At 30.8% G+C, this 19,879-nt stretch overlaps 5 protein-coding genes across 5 annotated transcripts; 4 read left to right on the top strand and 1 right to left on the bottom strand.

Annotated features, from left to right (window-relative positions):
- The first annotated feature begins 2,068 nt into the window (after positions 1-2,068).
- On the top strand, positions 2,069-4,673 carry LOC110725577 (probable 3-beta-hydroxysteroid-Delta(8),Delta(7)-isomerase). The gene is made up of 5 exons (XM_021905038.1): positions 2,069-2,196; positions 2,348-2,521; positions 3,887-4,033; positions 4,139-4,247; positions 4,351-4,673. Exons 2-5 carry the CDS (start codon positions 2,383-2,385, stop codon positions 4,604-4,606), a joined length of 651 nt encoding a protein of 216 aa, XP_021760730.1. The 5' UTR covers positions 2,069-2,196; positions 2,348-2,382; the 3' UTR covers positions 4,607-4,673.
- A 214-nt stretch (positions 4,674-4,887) lies between these two features.
- LOC110725579 (probable 3-beta-hydroxysteroid-Delta(8),Delta(7)-isomerase) lies at positions 4,888-8,531 on the top strand. The gene is made up of 3 exons (XM_021905039.1): positions 4,888-5,765; positions 7,241-7,349; positions 8,115-8,531. Exons 1-3 carry the CDS (start codon positions 5,627-5,629, stop codon positions 8,368-8,370), a joined length of 504 nt encoding a protein of 167 aa, XP_021760731.1. The 5' UTR covers positions 4,888-5,626; the 3' UTR covers positions 8,371-8,531.
- Positions 8,532-9,183: 652 nt separating this feature from the next.
- Positions 9,184-9,477, top strand: LOC110725377 (21.9 kDa heat shock protein-like). The gene has a single exon (XM_021904865.1). It carries the CDS (start codon positions 9,184-9,186, stop codon positions 9,475-9,477), a length of 294 nt encoding a protein of 97 aa, XP_021760557.1.
- A 7,613-nt stretch (positions 9,478-17,090) lies between these two features.
- Positions 17,091-17,795, top strand: LOC110725376 (S-protein homolog 3-like). Its single transcript, XM_021904864.1, has 2 exons — positions 17,091-17,445; positions 17,740-17,795. The coding sequence occupies exons 1-2, from the start codon at positions 17,091-17,093 to the stop codon at positions 17,793-17,795; spliced, it is 411 nt and encodes a 136-aa protein (XP_021760556.1).
- Positions 17,796-18,102: 307 nt separating this feature from the next.
- LOC110725375 (S-protein homolog 5-like) lies at positions 18,103-18,573 on the bottom strand. The gene has a single exon (XM_021904862.1). The coding sequence runs from the start codon at positions 18,571-18,573 to the stop codon at positions 18,103-18,105; it is 471 nt and encodes a 156-aa protein (XP_021760554.1).
- Positions 18,574-19,879: the final 1,306 nt, after the last annotated feature.

Genomic DNA, 19,879 nt, shown 5'->3' with positions numbered 1-19,879 from the left:
ATACTTTTAATTTTTTTTTGAAGCAATAATATCTTTAATTATCAATAAGTATAAATTCTAACAATTGATAATTGATAATTTATTCATTGAGACGATTCCAACAAATACTCACAAAATTATATTTTTCTTATGTATAAATCACAAACATTAGTCCAAGTAGGACAAATGAATAGTGCAAAAAATAGAAATGGAGCAAGTATTTAAAACGAAGGGAGTACTAACTTAACCTAGATACGGAGTACTATGTGTTTTTTTTTTATTATTTTTTTATTGTTATTCATTTCCATATTGTAAAGTACTTCATGAGAATCAAAGTTGGTTTAGTGGGTGGAGACCCTCCTTCGGTGTCAGAGGTGGGGTAGAGCCGTAGGGGTGGCACATGTGAGGTGTAGAAGGGGGTTCCAAATTTATAATGGTAGGGGGTGGAGTGGCTGGGTTAGTTTTTCCTTCTTTTTTTTTGGAATAATATTATGGTAACAAGTGGACAATGTGGACTCCACAATTTTCACTTACGGATTTCATCTAAGGATTGATCAAGAGGTGGTAATTTTTATAGTTTTTTGTGAATTTTTTTTCAATTTTTTTGTTTGTTAAAAAGCATTTATGAGCTTTTATATGGTGTTCAAACTCAAAATTTCTTAATGAGTAATAAAGTGAGTGTAACGAGGAACAACAATATGGTTTCAAAAATCGCTATCAAGGATGTGTAAAAGAAAGTGTTTACTCTTGTAATAGTTGTACACTTTTAAGCTCTAACCGCTTCGGTTTCCCTCAAAAAAAAAAAAAAAAAAAGGTTCTAACCACTTATAATCATATGATGTTCATAATCATATTAGTATGTTGAAGGAAAAATTTTCTTGATACTGAATAGTTTAAATAAATTCATAAGAATTTAAGAAGTAAAAGTGAAAATCAATTAGAATTGAACAAGCTCTTAGTAAAAACATTTCATGAAAAGAATGTCGTGATTTTGACCAAATGAATAGGAATGTGATTGTCTAGAATGGTGGGAAAAGACATCAAGGATTTTGAGCTAGATTAAAAGTTTTTTCTCACTAAAGACTTAAGCGGAATATTTAATAAGATTTTTTTAAAAATTCGACTACATATGTGTATATTCATTGTAAAGTTACTTTAAAATAATCAAATTTACCTCAAAGCTTACTAGTATCTCATTGCCTGTTGATATTAAAATCGTTTTTGATGTAAAGTTACCCTAATACTATAAATTGATTCAAAGTTACTCTTAAATTGTTCAATATACAATAAGATTTTCATTAAATGGGTTGTATAGGTTTTCGAATTTTTAAAGCTATCTAGAATTTAAGTTAAACTAAAATTCATACCATCAAACTATCAAAGCAAATCAATTACAATAAATAGGTTAGGAAAAAAAAGGAAATAGTATATGAAATCTGAAGAATTAACTATAAGAAGCAAAGATTGAAAAAAAAAAAAACAAGATTATGATGTTTAAACATAAATTAAGCATTTATAACATTATGACGTGTAATTTTGGGTCATGAATTTCAAAATCAATATTTTACACGTTTTGATATATATTTTCCTTTTAAACCAATTTGATAGTTATACTTCCACCTTATAATACTCACTATAAATTAAAATAGATATAATTGTATCAAATAGAGGGGAGACTTTCATATACTACGTAGTATTATTCATATTTTTGATCATCAATAACTATAAAATTTAATATGAGTAGTTTATCAAGAAAATGAAAAAATGGAAATAAAAACCATATAGTACGATCGAAAATTATAAACTAAAATTACTTAAAACAAAAAACAAAAAACGATAACAAACTCGATAATTAATTAAGGGCCTGTTCACTTCAGCTTAATTTCCGTTCAGTTCAGTTTAATTTAGCTCCAATTAGTTCAGTGCTTCTAATTTACTTATCTCATAAAATATTCATTTCAACTCTATTCAGTTCAGTTCATCTCCAATTAGTTGAGCTCAGTTCAGCTCAACTCAGTTTAATAAATGTGAACAGACCCTAATTATCCGATTATCTGATATGCCCACCACATATTGAATTCTTGACAAAGGCAGAAACCAAACAGGAAGTGGGGAAAAATAAAACCTTTGACTATTCCATTTTTCTGAATTTGGCATTTCCCCTCCATTTTTCTGCACTCAATCTCCTTACCATCTCCTCCATTAACCATCTTAAAGGTCAAACTCTCTCAATCTCTAAATTACGGAGTATTAATTTAATTTCATTATTTCTTTCCAAATTGTTGTATGCAATTTTATTTTCTTTTCCTTTTTCCATGAGCTGGGTTATTCCCTTTAATATTTCTAAATTCTCCATTTTTTTTTTCAGTTTGTAGGAAGATCTAGAAGAAATCTGGATTAAAAATGGAGGGTCATCATCCTTATTCTCCAAAAGATCTGAACTTGCCTGGATTTGTCCCTAATTTTCTTTCTGCTTCTGAAATTTTGGGTGTTTTTGGTTTTGCTACTGTCATTGTTTTCTCCGTCTCATGGATTCTCCCTGGTAATTTTTTCAATTTATTCTTAATTTTCTGCTTTTAATTTTGAATTTTGCTTGTCTTTATTTATAAAATTTATCATATTTCATTTTTTTAAAAGTTGAAATTTGATCCATTTACGTTAACTTTTGTTCTGCATTGGTAGTTTGTGATGTTTTCTTAGATAATTGTGTTGTGTACATTGAATCTGCGGCTTAGATTGCTGACTAGCTAACGTATTGTTAGTGAACCATGATAAATCCGTGTTTTGTTTGACCAAGAACAAACTAATGACCTTGTTGTAGTTTTCGATTTAATGATTCATGTTGATGTATCTTGAATGTTTGTTAGAACCTCAAGCATTTCGTTATAGGAGATTTGGAAGTTTATCGGTTGTGTTCGAGTTTATGTATGTTGATTTTGGTTTCAATATATGCCTAATCATACTCATAAGTCATATTACCTCCGTTACATATTATTTGCAACGATTAGACATTTTTTCTCTCTACTTTATGTCAAATCGTTGCAAATAATATGTAACGGAGGTAGTAATATCATAAAGTTGCATAGTTTGTTATGTCATGTCCAATTCTGGTTTATTCGTGTTTGTGTAGTGTGTTTATGTCGATTTGGTTGGTGCTCTTGTGTCATGCAAAGATTGCCAACTCCAATAATGAGTAGCGTTTGTTTTCGACTGGTTTGTGTTTGAATTGAATTAAATGAAAACATTTAAGTTGAGTAGGAGTATAGGACTAACCATATATCTGAACTTTGAAGTCGTTTGTCAAGTCTGGACAATATGGAAATTTCTTCATCAAGTTGGTTAGGAAGGATCTTAGGAAATATTTAGTTGTAATTCATCCTTAAAGAAGTAGGGATTCACCTTAATGGTCTACTGTTATTTGAAATTAGAGGTTGTGAATTCCTGTAAGTTGCATAGTTTGTTATGCCATGTCCAATTCTATTTAATTTGTGTTTGCATTGTGTGTTCATGTCGAATCTGTTAGTGTTCTTTTGTCATGCAAAGATTGCCAACTCCGATTATGAGTAGCATTCTTTTACCAACTGGTTTGTGCTTGAATTGAATACGATGAGAAAGTTTAAGTTGAGTAGGACTAACTATATATCTGAAATCTGAAGTCGTTTCTCAAGTCTGGACGATATGGAAATTTTTTCATCAAGTTGGTTAGTAAGGATCGTAGGAAATAGTTAGTTGTAATTCATCCTTAAAGTAAGGATTCACCTTAATGCCTTATACTGTTATTTGAAATTAGAGGTCGCGAATTCCTGCAAGTTGGTTAGGATTGATCATAGGAAATATGTAGTTGTGATTCACCTTAAATACTATTATCTATTCTCAATTCTTACACACCAAGCTCTCTGTCTCACAGGTTTGTTTTCAAAGACAACAAAACTTGAAAGATTGCTCATATGCTGGTTTACTATCACTGGTCTAATACATATGGTTGTTGAGGGATACTTCGCTTTCTCACCGGATTTCTACGAGGACAAGAATGGATTTTTCTTGGCCGAAATTTGTAAGGCTCTTGTTTCTTAATTGTATTGATACTTGATAGACATTTTTTTTCCCCTTGACATTTGAAGGTTGTTTTGCAATTTGTCTGATAATATGGCTTTCACAGGGAAAGAATACAGCAGAGGTGATTCAAGGTATGCCTCTTTCGACTCTGCAATTGTTGCTGTCGAAGGAGTAACAGCCGTCATTGAAGGCCCTGCTTGCCTATTAGCAGCGTAAGTAGTTAGCATGCTCTTCACTTTTTATCATGCTGATAATTTAACTGAGTGTTGAGAAATGATTATTAACATGATTAGATCTATTGTATAATGCATGCAGGTATGCTATAGCAACCCGCAAATCCTATAGGTATGTTCTTCAGCTGGCTGTATCTCTTGGGCAATTCTATGGTCTCGTGATATATTATATAACCGCAATATTGGAAGGGGACCATTTCTCTGTGAGTCCATTGCACTACTATGCATATTACATTGGAGCAAATTCACCATGGGGAATCATACCGTTCCTCATAATCATCAGATGTTGGAGAAAAATTTGTGAATCTGAGGGTAGAAGTAAGATAAAAACCAAATGAAACTTAAGCAGCAGTTTAGTTGATGTTACATGATCCTTTTTTTTTTTTTTTTTTTTTTTTTGCACACTAATACAAGCTTCCAATTCTTCATTTATTCAATTTAGAAAGAAAATTTCGCAAGGAATTATTTTTTTGTAATCATTTACTAGTATTATGGATCTTTAATTGTTTGAATTTAAAGCAACTCCTTTTTCCTGCTGTGATATTATCATTATGTTACATGAATTCTTTTCATTATACAGACCTCGTACATTCAGTATAATTCTGCTTGTGCTACCTTGATCTTACATTCATAATTCTTCAGTTGGTCATATCTTTGAGGCAATTCTATAGTATTAATCTGATGTAGAAAATTTAAATGAAGTTGATGGTAATAATACATTGTCTGTTTGTTGATGACAAGGTTTGGACTTAGTAAATAGGCGGAGTAGGATTCGATTATGTTCGGATGTTATCTGTTTCTGTTTATTACTGCAAGTTTTCGATTACTTCTGTTACATACTTACATTGCTACCTCATGGAGAGTTGACAGTTAATTTTGTGCTATCAAGTAATCCTCCTGTAGTTACTGTCATACGGACTTACGGAGTACATCTTTGCCTTTGCTCGCATACAGAGAACTCCCGCAGTATATTAGGCTGATGAGGAGCCTTGCTGTTAAAATCTACTCATACCTTTTTGTAGGAAGCTAAGGTTTAGCTTGACTTCGAAAATTTCCCCGGGTAAAACCGGGGCCGGGTTGGTGACTGGTGAGACTATACAACTCCATTAGCTCAGGGACCCGATGAGTTTAAGGCGGCCCTGCACTTAGTTGTGTGGCAGTGAACAACTAACCATATGCATTTATTTTGTAAACTATACAAGTATTATATAATCTTGCTTTTAATTATTAAACTACTAGTCCATGATTCATGATTGTAATGTTAATCTAAAACTTGTATGTACTTTCATACAAATCTCAAGTCAAACTTCTCTTTCTCTTAATAATTTAATATCATTTGAGGAAGAACAGAAAGTAGAATGGAGGTTCATCTTCCAAATTTTCCAAAAGATTTTAATGTTTCAGATTTTATTCCTAATATATACTCTGCAACAACCATTTTGGGTATTCTAGCTGCTGCCTCAACCGCTGTTTTCTGCCTCACATGGATTCTATCAGGTATATTTTTGTTTTACTCTGTTTTTAATCTATCATCAGTTCATCACACCGCTTTACATGGGATAAAATCTTGGTTCATATAGCCGACCCCATCTTTGGGATTAAGGCGTTACTTGTTGATTTTCTCCTTCAATATATTCATGTTTCTTAATTTATCTTATATTATTGCTAAGTAACTTTAAATGGGTTAATCTTAGTTAGTTGATGGGTTATTTGCTTTGTTTTCTTGGTTTTACTATAATACTATAAATACATCCCTCATGACTAGGGGTGTCAATTCGGTTAAACAGTTCGAGTTTGGGTTGGGTTTATCAGTTTCGGTTTATAACGGGTTGGTTTATAACGGATTGAAATAATAAGCGGGTCGGTTTGGGTCGGTTTTGAAAATTATCGGGTCAGTTCGGTTTGGTTTTTTTAATTGCAGTTTCTATTCGGATCGGGTCCTTATCGAGTCGGGTTCTAGTCGGTTCGGGTCATAATCAATTTGGGTTGAATTGGGTCGGTTTGAAAACGGGTTTAGCCCATTTAATGTGGGTTTCGGTTAAAAACAGTTCGGGTCTTAATCAGGACGGGTCGTAATTGGTTCGGGTCATAATCAGTTTGGGTTTAACTGGGTCGGTTCGAAAATGGGTTTCGGTTCAAAATAGATCGGGTGAAATCGGGTCCAACCATTATTGTTTCGGTTATAATCGGTTTAGATTGAACTTGGTTGGTTTGAAAACGAGTTTACCCAATTTGAAACGAGTTTCTAATCAAAATCATATCGGGTTAAAATTGAGTCGGATGATTATCGAGTCGAATTAGTCAGATAATGGGTAGGAACGAGTCATGTTATAATCAAGTCAAGTCATAAATAAGTTGGGTTTATCGAGTAGTGGGTTGAAACAGATTAGATCATAAACATATTGGGTAACAGGTTGTAAATGACTCAGTCATAACGGGTTACGGGTTTTAAACGGTTTGGTCATAACGGGCTACGGGTCGTAAACGGTTTGGTCACAACGGGTTACGGATTTAAATTCAGGTGTCATGGTCAGATTCATTAGCGTTAGGTTGGATCAAGTTTAATTTGAAGTTGAGTCCTACTAAATATATACAAGTCAAAATTTGAATCGGGTAATTTTCGTGTTGGATAAGGTGAGTTTTTAACACATGAATTAACCATATTTAGCCATCATGAGTTCATCTTTTGTCACACAAGGTTGTTTTCAAGGACAACAAAACTCGAAAAATTGATCATATGTTGGCTAACTTTTAATGGTTTAGTACATTTGACACTCGAGTTCTACGTAGTCTTCAAACCTGATTTCTACAAGGATAAGACTGGATCCTTCTTCGCCGAATTATGTACTTCTCTTGCTCATATCAATTCATTCAACTCCTTCAGTTAGTTTAAAGAGTTATTATTCTAACTTCACTATAATTTTACTACATTACCTTTTATTACGATATGCTAATACATTTTGATTTTATAGGGAAAGAGTACAGCAAGGGTGATTCCAGATATTTGTCTTTTGATTCAACAATAATAGCTTTAGAAGCAATTTCAATCTTCATATTTGGTCCAGCCAACCTTTTAGCTGCGTAAGTAACAATTAAGCAACATTTATCTTTTAACTATCTACTACTTAGTATACTTCTATGGATGTGGACATTATACTCTGTGCATTAGTACGAGCACATGCTAGTTTCAACTTTCAACAATTAGTTAAAAATTAGAATGTAGACTAATTTAAAATGAGTTTATCAAATGGATGGAGTTGTTCTTAGCTCGATATATGTCGTATTTCTTGGATGGCATGACAGGACCTTAATGGACAAAATGTATCCCGTATGATTTAATTTAGTGTCACTTGTCCTTATGACTCTCTAAACACCCAAAAAAAAAAATCAATCTAGTCTAACTTTGTAGGTTGGATGCTTCCCTAAAGAGCTCAAGGCAGAGCAAAGGATAGGGAATTATGTACACATTCTTAGTAATTTTAATTTCCATAGATTCCTAGCTAGTCGCGATGACCTTGATTCGAATAATGCAATGAACCAACTAGATCGAGCTTTGGTACAAAAAAATTGTTAATGACATAGTAGGAGTTAGAGTTCGTTGTTAATTCAATTGGAAACCTGGGTCTAGTTATGTGAGTTCAGATTAAATCTATTCCTAATTTGATTCATGTTAAATTATGAAAATTATGATGTTTTAACAAGTTGAAATCTATATCTGGTGTCTTTTCTTATGTTTGCTCGGTTGGACCAGTTGTTAACACCTTATTGGCTACGAGTATATAAGATGTCAATATACTAATATAGCATTACTAGCTAGATTTCTCACATTGTACAACGTTTTTGCAGGTATGCCTTAGCAACACACAAATCCTATAGATATGCTATTCAATTGGTTGTATGTTCGATGGAGTTTTATAGTGTTGTTATATATTATATGACTGTGTTCGTAGAAGGGAATCAAGTTTCAGCAAGTCCATATTACTTCTATGCATACTTTATTCTAGCAAACTCACCTTGGGTAATAGTACCGTCAATTGTAATAATCACATCTTGGAGAAAGATCTGTGAATTTGATGGTACTAATAAGAGCAAAGTCCAGTGAAATCAATTGGCCTTTGATCATATTTAGAGTTTGTTTGACACAAAGTTGATCGAATTAAATTGTGATTTGATGATCATAATAATTACTCTCTCCATTTCATAAAACATGTTTACTTGTCTTACTACTATAATAAAAATCCAACATAATTTTGGGTTTGTTTATTTTTTATATATGTATATGGCTTAGAGAAAATACAAGTTCATTTTGATGATAAACAAAATTTGTTTATACAATGGCATTTTCGTAAAGATCTGTGAATTATTGATATATTTACAAAAATGCCATTAGATAAACAAATTTTGTTTATCATGAAGATGAATGGGGGCTCCCTCGCTTACTAATATGCCAATATATGCAAGTTAAAAAGGAAAGTTGTGATTTATTTCTTTAACCACTGATATATGGGAGTTTCATAAAATTAGAAACTGTTGCAATTTTTAATATATACTATTATACTACATATAAATGTATAATAATGTTAAAAAACAAAAAAAGAAAGTTGTGATTTATTTCCCTTAAGTACGTGATTAATGGGAGTTTTTCTACTCTCCAAGCATTGATTTATTATTCAATTCAATATACATAAAAACGTTAAAGACATATTATCAAATATTATTATTGTTATTAACATCGATTGATCAATTTTTTGTTTTATTTCCGTAAATGGCAAACACAAGAGTGGTGATGGTGTGGCAATGGTGATTATTGTGTGGGTAATGATGTTTGTAGCATTGTCAAAGAATACAATACACGACCAACAAATTACTAATAATTTAATAACGGAGCAATATCAAAAGGACGGTGATTTTTGAGATGGTCAAGACGGAGTGGAGGCGAACCCTTATAGCATACGTAATAAGGACCGATGTTCCCGGAATGAATAGGGGAGAAATTGATGTCAAAGTCGATAACACAAGCCGTACTATAGTGGTTAGTGGAACACGTCGAAAACCGTTCGAAAAAGTTGTCTTAGCCACCCTTGTCGATGAAAAGAGATACGGTTATTTCTGGAGGCGTTTTAATATACCTGACAGGGTTGCTAATTTCGATAAAGTTGAAATTTTTATTTGGGATGGTGTCTTGTTTATCTCCGTGTTCACTAGTTAGAAGGTAGATTGTAATATTATTATCTTTATATTTAATAAAAATGGTTTTAAGGCCTAAGTTTACAATGTTGCACTGTGTCTATTTTTTGAACCATTGGGAAATCAAAGATCGATGTACAACTTTCGTAATTATGTTGGTTTTGTCTTTGGTGTTGGTATATCTGTATATATTAGTGAGCTTGTAACAAACTAACATGTTTATAAGTCATAAATAAATTCATACTCGATATTACATAGTAATTGGAAAGAATCAAAGAATGACACTATTAATAAATAAAAAAGGGAAAGGGGCTTTAACTATTCTTGGAATTTTGCTAGTTGCTACTTATGGCTTTAGCCCTAAGATATAATGATATACTCCATTGTCCCCTTTTGATAGTCCCTTATGTAAAATTTTGTTTTTCCATGTACTTTTATTACTTTCTCTCTACTTTTTTGCATACCCAATATCAATTTACTTTTTCAAATGTACTTTAACTATTCTTTTTTGTGTTTATTAATTCCCGGGAAAATTGCCCATAAGGGACTATCAAAAGGGGACGGAGTCACGGAGGGAGTATATTCTTTGAATTTTGATAGTAGTTGCTTGTTATGAAGTTTTAATTTTTTTTGCACATGAAGTTTTAATTTTTTTTTGATAGGGAAGTTTTTATTAAATCCCCTTTCCTATTATACTGTACAATTCGTGTGTGAATATATCAGGCTCGATTCTTTTTTTTTTTTTCATAGATGGTGGTAGACTGGTATGTTTTTAGATGGTAGTTTTTTTTAGTGTGTCTTTTTTTTCATAAAATTTTAATACATGCAATTATACTATGTGGTATATATAATAATATTTATAAAAAAAAATAAAAAAAAAAGGAAAGTTGTGATTTGTTTCCTTAAGTACGTGATTCATGGGAGGTTTTTTCATAGATGGTGGTAAACCTATCAAAATGTATCTATAGTTAAATTGTTTAATAACTTATATCGAATGCGTAGTTTTATTAAAATTATTTGCATGTAATCATTAAATGTGTTGGATGTTGTGTAGCTATGCAATGTCCAAAACTTTAGTTGAGTGACTTTGATTTAGTGATTGTACGGTAAAAAGATATTGACTTCGATCTTGAAACCTAATAGTCTAATAAATTCTAAATAGAAAAATTAAAACAAAAGGAAATGAAAATAGTTTATGGCTATAAATATTGAAATAAACATAACCTTTTAAATCAATTTAGCGAATTCAAGAGACAATTTTAAGGCTTTTAAAATTAAATGGGGGAAAATATATGTAAAAAGAACATTTTTAGATATATAAATGTCCATGCACTATTATAAGAGTTTTGTTAACCATTTTATAATGAAGGTAGGGATAAATCTTAGTAATATATACTCTGTATATTTTATTTATATAAAATTATAAGTATCCATACCTATATACGAAGTATTTGTGTTGTATACTATATTTAATCAGCTGTTGGTTATATATATGACTATTATATAATATATAGTTTTTGGCACAATGCTTAACTTAAGAAAATATATGTTCTGGTAGGTCAAATATAAGGTTATTATTGTGTCTATAGATTGAATGAGTGCGACGGGTAAATAAAACATGTATATATTAGATTGATTGTAGTTACTGATACGAATGGTATGATAAGAAAATTTTAGTTTTTTCTCAACGGGAGATATAAATAAATTAGTCCACTTCTTATATAGCTATGTGGAGTATTATTCAATTATTTTTCAATTAATAAAAAAACATTATAAAAAATTAAAAGAAATTCAAATAACATAAAATACTATTCAAATAACGTTCCTTTAACTTTTTTTTTATTGACAATTAGTAACCAAGTCCTTTAATAGTAAATGAATTACCTTTGTTTTTATTTTTATTTTTCCTACGGGTTTAATAATTTGATTTATAAATCGTGCATCGCACGAGCACTATGCTAGTTATTATAAAATTGTTGACGCTTTAGTCATTTAATTCAAAATATATATATGTAAAAACTAAAGACATATTATCATAAACATGGATGTACTTGGAATGAGTAGGGGAGAAATCGATGTCAAAGTCGATAACACGACCCGTACTACAGTGGTTAGTGGACTAGGTCGAAAGCCGGTAGACAAACTTCTCATGTCCACCCTTATTGATTAAGGGAGATATGGTTACTTGTGGAGACGTTTTATTATACCTAATAGTGTTGCTAATTTCGATAATGTTCATATCCGTCTTTGGAATGGTGTCTTGGCTATCCGTGTGATGACCACGAAGCATTATGTAAGAGGGTAGAGTGCAATATTATTTATTTATCTTTATAATTTAAAGGACTAAGTTTACAATGTTGTACTGGGTCACTTTTATTGTTAATAATTTGTATGCTTGTAGCTTTGCCTCTAATAAAGCGTGAAAATCAATTGAATCGTTGGGGAATCAAAGGTGTTACTATATGTATATTAGTGAGCTTTAGCTCACTATGTTTTTGATGTTTTTAAGTCATAAATAAATTCATATTACACAGTAATTGGAAAGAATCAAAGTATGACACTATTGAAGAAAAAAGGGAAAGGGGCCTGGGGTTGGGTTTAACAAAAAATTCATATTTTGTAACACAAACCAAACTCGTATACACAATATTAACTATTAAGGATTGACAATCTAAAGTCAATACTCAATATTAATGATGCAATCTTAGCTAATGTTATGCCTTAATTTTAGGAATTATAAGTTGTTAACACCTCTAGTAGTACTCATAAGTTTAACTGGCTACGAGTACATATATAACTATATAAGATGTTTTTTTTTGGTGTTTAGTGAGCCACAAGGGCGGGGGTGAGAATCGATTCCAAGATCTCTTGGAACCGGGAGGGAAGCTCTAACCACTTGAGCTATCCCTCACTCACATATAAGATGTTAATATAGCACAAGTAATAAACAATCCTAAACATTGGAGAATCAAAGATGTATATTGTGAGAATAATGTGTCAATGTAAACATTTAATGAGAATATGTATCTCATTCAATTTAATATGTATAGATAAGTGGCCATTAAATAGGCTACATCAAAACACAATACACACATAATTCTTAAAACAAGGATTTAGTGGCTCATTTGAATCGTGATCTCAATATCATATGGCTGGTAATAACACAGCTCAAATGGTTTCGGAGGTACTACAATTGGATCAACATCGTATAAATCAACTATAATGTATTTAGCCGTATAAATTAATTTGTTCATGATTTCAACTTCTAAACGCGTGATCGTCGTCGCCGAATCAACAAATATAACATGAGTTTTATTAGATAACGTACCATATGCTCCTACAAGTACACCAGTGAGTTCTATGTAGTAGACACTTCCATCATCATATTTTATTGGAGCGACCCTATACTCCCCGGGAATGGTGATGGTATCACCAAAAAGGAAAGAGTCATCCGTGGACGTGTCGATAGGGAGGCAAAAACCCCACCGGTGGACAAAGAGTTTGGAGGGAATTGATAGGGGACCCGCACCAAATCCGACAACACCTTAAAGGCAATCTGTTGAAGAAGGAAAACAAGTATTGTTTGTCCCTATACCAAACGTCAAGTCAAATAGTATAGTCAGTGGCGGAGCCAAAAATCATACTCTCACGTGAGAAATCACTAAATAATCTCATACGTTAAACCAACTTAGCTGTGAATAATTGTTTGACAACATTTGCAAAATTAAATTTTAGACATAAAGCCACCCCCTAATTCCGCCTCTGAGTATAGTGTTCTTTCCTTTTCCAACGTAAGGAAACATGGTTTCCCAAACAACTATCCCTATCGATTCCGTTTTATCACCATATAAAATGTGATAAATGCAACGGTTATTATCACCACATGTCACCTTGGACGTCTCAAGACCATAATTGAGTTCAATAAGGTCGCATGCATGGTAGTATAAAGAACTTGAGCCATTATATGAAGGTCTCGAACCTTCATCCATGCAAACCGTACAATTTTCCGATTGTACCCATACGAAATCCGAGCCCGTATCAAAAATCATGATAAACTCCAAAGATGGACTCAATCCTAGCTTTAGTCTAACGCCGTACAATTCTTTACCGGTTATGTGCTTGACCGTTCACGACATCAGCGTCGATATGGCTATGCAGTGGCGGATCTTAGACTAAACTATATGTGGGCCAAGTTATAAAATTTAATAATTTCTAATTAAAATTATAGATATCTAAATATTTACAAAAAACAATAATCTGACCGATGTCAAGTTTAAAAGAAATGAAATCAATCGTCCTCACTTAACTATTACAGAAGCTTGTTACATACAATTAAAATATGATAATTAAATAATAAATCACTACAAGAAAACAATATGCGAGTTTGATCTAAAAGTTTACTTTACACAACTTATAAGGGCCAATAGATGCAAACAATATATCAAGATATATGTGCAATATATGTACAATATATGTACAAAAATAATATAATTATTTAAAAATACATACTATTTTGAATCTGTAGTTGTTAAATTGTAAATAATGATATAAATTTGTAATGATGTCATGATTCGAGCGTAAAAAATTAAGGCCTCGATAAAAAATAAATTTAAATACTAATTTTTTTTAATTAAGTAGTAAAAGTATCTATAATATATTAGATTTTAATTTTCATTTATTTGAAACAACTTGAAAAAGTTGCGTTTGTCACTTGACATAATATTTTTATCACGCTCGTCTAACAACTCTTACAAAAATAATATGGGTCGAACCCTTATGAACCCCAATAAAGATCCTCCCCCGTGGCTATGGAATTGAGCAACTTTTGGACGTTTTGAGTGATATATCTTATAAGCGTCATATTGATTAAAGATCAACATTATACCTAAGATGATCAAAGAAAAAGAAGTGGGATGCATCTTGTTTTGAAGAAATGAAAGAAGTACAATTTAGATGAATGGTTAGTTGCATATAACCAAGGCTTTTGAGTTGAGTATAATAGTATGGCAATATGAAGAGTGTATGTTTGGATGAAGTATAAAGGTCAAAGTTGTTTGCATTCATAATCTTCTAATAATATACAGGAAGAAATAAGTATATTTACTCTAGCTAAGTAGCTAATGCTGGTCATTATCTACTAGGCTACTACCTTACTTTAATGCATGGACTATGTGACAATGTATAATTTTACTTACTCTAGCTTTACATGTGAATTGAAGCATAACTTGTAACTTTATAAATTTCATATGCTATTTATATATGGTTTCTAGCTAGTTGTAGTAAAAGTAATAGTCGTATGTTAAAGTAGTAGTAAATGTTATTTACATTTTGAACTCTAGTTACTTTAGGTTTATGTGATTTTACCTTCTCTTGAATCAAATTTTCTTGTAATCAAAGTGATGTAACTCATGTAAGTGTGCTTATGATTTGGAAGAAGTAATATAATCTTCATTTCTTGTGCTAAAAAAAGCCTAACTATGTAAATATTAAGGATCACTGGATCGGACTACACAATATTTTATATCTTTATTTATAACTTAAATTATGATAATCGGTCTGTTGAGATATTTTGTGACACATACTATTTTATATCATCCATATTGACTACTATAAGTCTATAGCAATTTTAGTAAATAATATCTTTAAGAATGAAATTAGGAAATCATCAATAATAAGTGACATTGTAAGCTTATCCAATTTACCCTAAACTTATCACAGGCATTGTAAGCTAATTTGTGATACATACCAAAAATTGACATTATTTTAACACGCAAAGTAGGAGCTTAATATTGTATGATTAGAAGCAATAACATGTTACATGACTTATACTATAACATGCATTGTGAAAATGAGGTGCCAACAATTGTAAAGCAACAAAGACAAATTTCATCATTATTAAAAACAAGAAACATGAAACATATGTATATGTATATGTATATATAAATGTATATATATGCTAAAACTGTAAAACAAAAATCATGAATATGTAATGGATCAATAAGGATTTTTCAATTTTCATCCATATATACTCAAGGTCACAAGGAAAGTATGTATACGAAAAATGCTTTGTATGTATAAAATAGAAATAATGATATAAATATAAATTGCAAGTCTGTAATTACTACTCGTATATTAGAGACGTAGATAGTTACTATTTCCTCCGTTAACTATATTTGCAACAAAAGAATATTTTATATCTTATAAATAATACCCTTTTGTTGCAAATAATAGTTAACAGAAGTAGTATATCATCATACATGATGATGACTTGATGAGTGATAACTGATGACATGGGATGCATTCCATATTAAAATATATACTTAAGGAGTAAGGACTAATTTGATCTTTACACATGCAAGGCAAAGGGTTCATATTGTGCTAAACAAGCTTTGTTTATATTTATCATGGAGTATAACCACTACGTAATAATTCAAGTAGCGATTTTAAGGCAAATCCTATTTTCAACATAAAAATTACACTTTTGACCATGTGATAAACGAAACTTGTTTATTACGGAGATAAACATGTATTTACTCATTATAAATATGCATATTTTAAATTTTATAATATCAAATTTATATAATTTTAGATAATGTATATCATAATTCATTTATACTAGTAGTGAAATTATACTTAATACAATCATTATGGCATCTAATATAAATATAAAATAACTTGAATTTTATACTTGTATTTGACAAAGAAATCAAGGTTAGTGTACCCATGCAATAACTAACCTCTCTTAATTACAACCTTACTTATTAGTTTCTACAGTAATTTACATAAAAATATGTAAATGATAGAGAATTATAAATTGTTATACCTAAGATATACTATAATATAGACATTCGATCCAGTTTAGTACTCATCGTATCTATCTATGTAGTTGACACACTTTTATAGTTTTATTAGCATACTAGTTTAGCTCCCGTGCGATGCAGGGTTTTAAGCAAATATCAAATCTAACAGTTTTAAACAAATATCGTGAAATTTGTTTACGATAATTTTAAGTGAGTAAATATAAAATTTTAGTAAGTGAAAATCAGTATGAGTATAAAATAAAAGTTACTATCATATTATCTTACCCCCTAAATTGAGCCATCATAAAAAGTACTCAAAGAATTAAAAACACTAATTGAATTATTAACGATTAAAATTTGTTGGTATTTAGAGATAACTTTTTTTTTTTCCGATTAAAATTGATTGGTGGATTGGTATTTAGAGATAACTTGGTATTGATACTAAACATCACGCATATAAAAATATAAAATTAAATTTATACCAACAAACATTATTGCCACTTGTCCTAGTTATCACCCCTCAAACAATTATAAGTTGAACTATTACCGTTGGAAACGGATTGCATGAAAATATGTGGGCCATGGTCATGCATTGAACTTGCTCAAAGCCTCAAAGTCTAAACGTAAGACAAAATGCAACGTTCACACAAAAAATTTCAAGCTAAGTTTCCTTTCCAAAAACATAATTTCTTTTTTATGAGATCATATTAAAGGCTAACGTCATAATTATGTTCACATTGAGCGTTTAAGCATATAAATTTGGTGAGGAGAAGTTGTTTTAACATTATTTTTTTAACAAAAATTGTAACAAAATTATTCAAAGTAAGAAGTAACGATGTTGAAGTTGTTCTTATCTTTGTTCGTAGTTTTATGCTTAGCCAATTTTCAATACGTTGAAGGTTGGAGTATGGGGCCGGGAGATTATCAAGTTGTAATCGTGAATGGATTGAACGATATATTATGGGTTCATTGCAAATCGGGTGATAAAGATCTTCAACTTCAAAAACTTCCGAAAAGTGGAAACTACTCCTTTAATATTCATTCTAGTATGATCATACAACGCCTCTATTTTTGTGGTTTAACTTGGGATAATCATGGACGCAAGGTATTTGATGCATTCGTTGATGAACAAGAATTCGTCGATAGAAAATGTGGTGGACGTCATTGTATTTGGAAAGCTCAAGATGATGGTATATATTTGTACAATGTATTCAAAGCCAAGTACTTTAAGAAATATAAATGGGACAAGTATTTATTTAAAGCTAATAAAATAAATTAAATTAATTAAGACCTCTTTGTATTATATCAAAAAGTATAATAAATCTGATATTATTTTAATTAAAGCATCATTATCTTTCATAATTTTATTGATATTGCTTAATTTGAAGTAATTGATTGGTTTGACTATATATGCATGTTAAAAGAGCTTGTGCAAGTTGAAAATTTTATAGTGCTCAGCTTATTTGGCTTGAGATTTTATCTAGCCAAGCCCGATCCATGGCATGAGTGCATGACCACAATTTTTGAGAAACATATGTGATTTTAACGGTATAAATAAGAACTTTTGAGAAAAACACTAGATTCTAGTGCCGTAAAAAAAATAAATAAATAAATAAATAAAACAAGATTCTACTTTTTCGGTGAAATCTCAATTTGTTGATGTTATATATTTATGCTTTTATGTGTACAAAATTTGGGATGTGGACTGCACTACACGCGCCTTTAGCATAAATGGTATGGTGTTACGGTCAATATTTCCTATAAAAAAAAAAAAAAAAAAAAAAAAAAAGAATGTATACAATGCAATAATTTATTCAACCATAATTAGGAAAAACCTATTACAAAAATCAATTCCAAGGGAAAAATTCATCAGATCCTCCACTGTAAGTACTAACACTAGTTAAACCCTTTTGTTCAACTTTCCAAGGAACATCTCCGCAACACCTCGAATGATCTCTATCATACTCGTAAACATCGATTGTTTTTGAAGCACCACTCCAAGCAAAATTACAAAAAAAGACTGTATTTCCTAATATGCTAGGCTTGAAGTTAATATGAAATTCTTGTCCATTACTTAGGACTTGTTTACCAAGATCATCGTCCTTTGATTGGCAATGTAAGTTGAGGTTTTCATTCAACAGATTCGTTATTGTCACGGTTGTGTGGGGCCTAGTAATACACGTTTTGTTAAGGTCGATTTTTTGGTTTCCATTTGGGTCACTTATTATAACACGTGATGCTGACACGGGTGCAAAGGTGACAAATAGGGTGAGGGTTAGTGATGCTAACAAAATGGACGAACTTGCAAAATTGGCCATCTTTTTGTGTTTTTCCTATGATCGTGCTTAGAGGTTTAAGGTTTTTTTATGAAATAAAGCTTAACCGAGTGACATATATATATATAAGAAAAAGAATTCACACCGATGAATTATTATAGTAAATACAAAAACGTTGCTTAATATTCATACTTTAAATTTTGGAAATAAAGTAAGATTCATGTATATTTTTATGATATTCCCTAACATTTTAGGTAATTATTATACGAAGTACACGAATGATTGTTAGTTGTTTACTTAATATGAAGGATTGCTTTACATATTACTATGTTGCCTTGTTTAACGTATAGTTATATTAGGTTTTCTTTGTCAATTTAAGTACTACTCGTATTTTTTTTGAAATAAAGTACTACTCGTATTGTCTAATGGCTAATAAATATGTTGAGATTTTAAAATTTCCACGTTCAATGGAAGCAAAACTCTAATTTCCATAAGATGAGAAAATAAGGAAAAAAAAATGTGTGCTATATTCTAATTTCCATAAGAAGAAGAATTCATACTAATAAGAGTGATAACTATTATTTTAGTAAATAGTATAAGTATTATTTTTATACTAAATAAATTAGCTTCAATTTGGAAACAATGCCTTTACACCTCTTTAGCGCACATACAAGTATATTTTTTTGTCAATTTGATTATTGTCTTTTGGCTAATAAATATATTATTGTTTATAAATTTCTATGTTTAGTGGAAGCAAATCTCTCGAAAATCCTAGCTAGGGAAGAAGATGGTAAGAAGGGAAAATAAAATTACGTTTGTGCGCTTTTAGACATGATTGATAATTGGGCTTAATCATAGTCTGTTAGTAGCCCATAAATCTAACCTAAAGAGCCCAATACAATTTTGGGCTGGATATTTAGTTGGCTTATTACTTTCAAAAGTTCAAAAACCAAAGTTATTGTTTATTGGGTAATGTTATATGTAGCCCTAAGGGCTATATATAAGCATTAAATATACTCTTTTAAATTGTATAAAATTAGAAATTCATGACAAAAACACGTGTAAATCAGTGTTATTAGTGTTTATATTTTGATTTTTTTTTACTTTTTACGATTTTCAAGTGTAAATTTAATGCTTATAAGGGATATGTATAACATTTTGCTTGTTTATTAGCTACTCCTGTCCTCCTTTTATTCAGTTCATTTCTTATATTTCACGGGTATAATGTAAATACAGGAAATATAAAATTATGTGTGTACATTGGAAATAATTATTATACAGAGTATAATAGATATAAACACTTAATTTTGAGACACTTAATTAGGAAAGCAACACTTAATAAAGTGAC

This window comes from Chenopodium quinoa, unplaced genomic scaffold (assembly GCF_001683475.1).
Source record: "Chenopodium quinoa cultivar QQ74 unplaced genomic scaffold, ASM168347v1, whole genome shotgun sequence".
Lineage (NCBI taxonomy): Eukaryota > Viridiplantae > Streptophyta > Magnoliopsida > Caryophyllales > Amaranthaceae > Chenopodium > Chenopodium quinoa.
The sequence above is the reverse complement of the archived record's forward strand: the minus strand, read 5'-3'. Positions and strand labels throughout refer to the sequence as shown.

What these genes read in the sequence shown, in the direction of transcription:
- LOC110725376 (XM_021904864.1), top strand. Translation starts at nt 17,091, where the DNA reads ATGTTGAAGTTGTTCTTATCTTTGTTCGTAGTTTTATGCTTAGCCAAT. An exon ending in TTGGAAAGCTCAAGATGATG is followed by an intron (nt 17,446 to 17,739) that starts GTATATATTTGT and finishes GATTTTATCTAG; the next exon opens with CCAAGCCCGATCCATGGCAT.
- LOC110725377 (XM_021904865.1), top strand. Translation starts at nt 9,184, where the DNA reads ATGGTCAAGACGGAGTGGAGGCGAACCCTTATAGCATACGTAATAAGG.
- LOC110725375 (XM_021904862.1), bottom strand. Translation starts at nt 18,573, where the DNA reads ATGGCCAATTTTGCAAGTTCGTCCATTTTGTTAGCATCACTAACCCTC.
- LOC110725577 (XM_021905038.1), top strand. Translation starts at nt 2,383, where the DNA reads ATGGAGGGTCATCATCCTTATTCTCCAAAAGATCTGAACTTGCCTGGA. An exon ending in CGTCTCATGGATTCTCCCTG is followed by an intron (nt 2,522 to 3,886) that starts GTAATTTTTTCA and finishes TCTGTCTCACAG; the next exon opens with GTTTGTTTTCAAAGACAACA. An exon ending in CCTGCTTGCCTATTAGCAGC is followed by an intron (nt 4,248 to 4,350) that starts GTAAGTAGTTAG and finishes TAATGCATGCAG; the next exon opens with GTATGCTATAGCAACCCGCA.
- LOC110725579 (XM_021905039.1), top strand. Translation starts at nt 5,627, where the DNA reads ATGGAGGTTCATCTTCCAAATTTTCCAAAAGATTTTAATGTTTCAGAT. An exon ending in CCTCACATGGATTCTATCAG is followed by an intron (nt 5,766 to 7,240) that starts GTATATTTTTGT and finishes TTGATTTTATAG; the next exon opens with GGAAAGAGTACAGCAAGGGT. An exon ending in CCAGCCAACCTTTTAGCTGC is followed by an intron (nt 7,350 to 8,114) that starts GTAAGTAACAAT and finishes ACGTTTTTGCAG; the next exon opens with GTATGCCTTAGCAACACACA.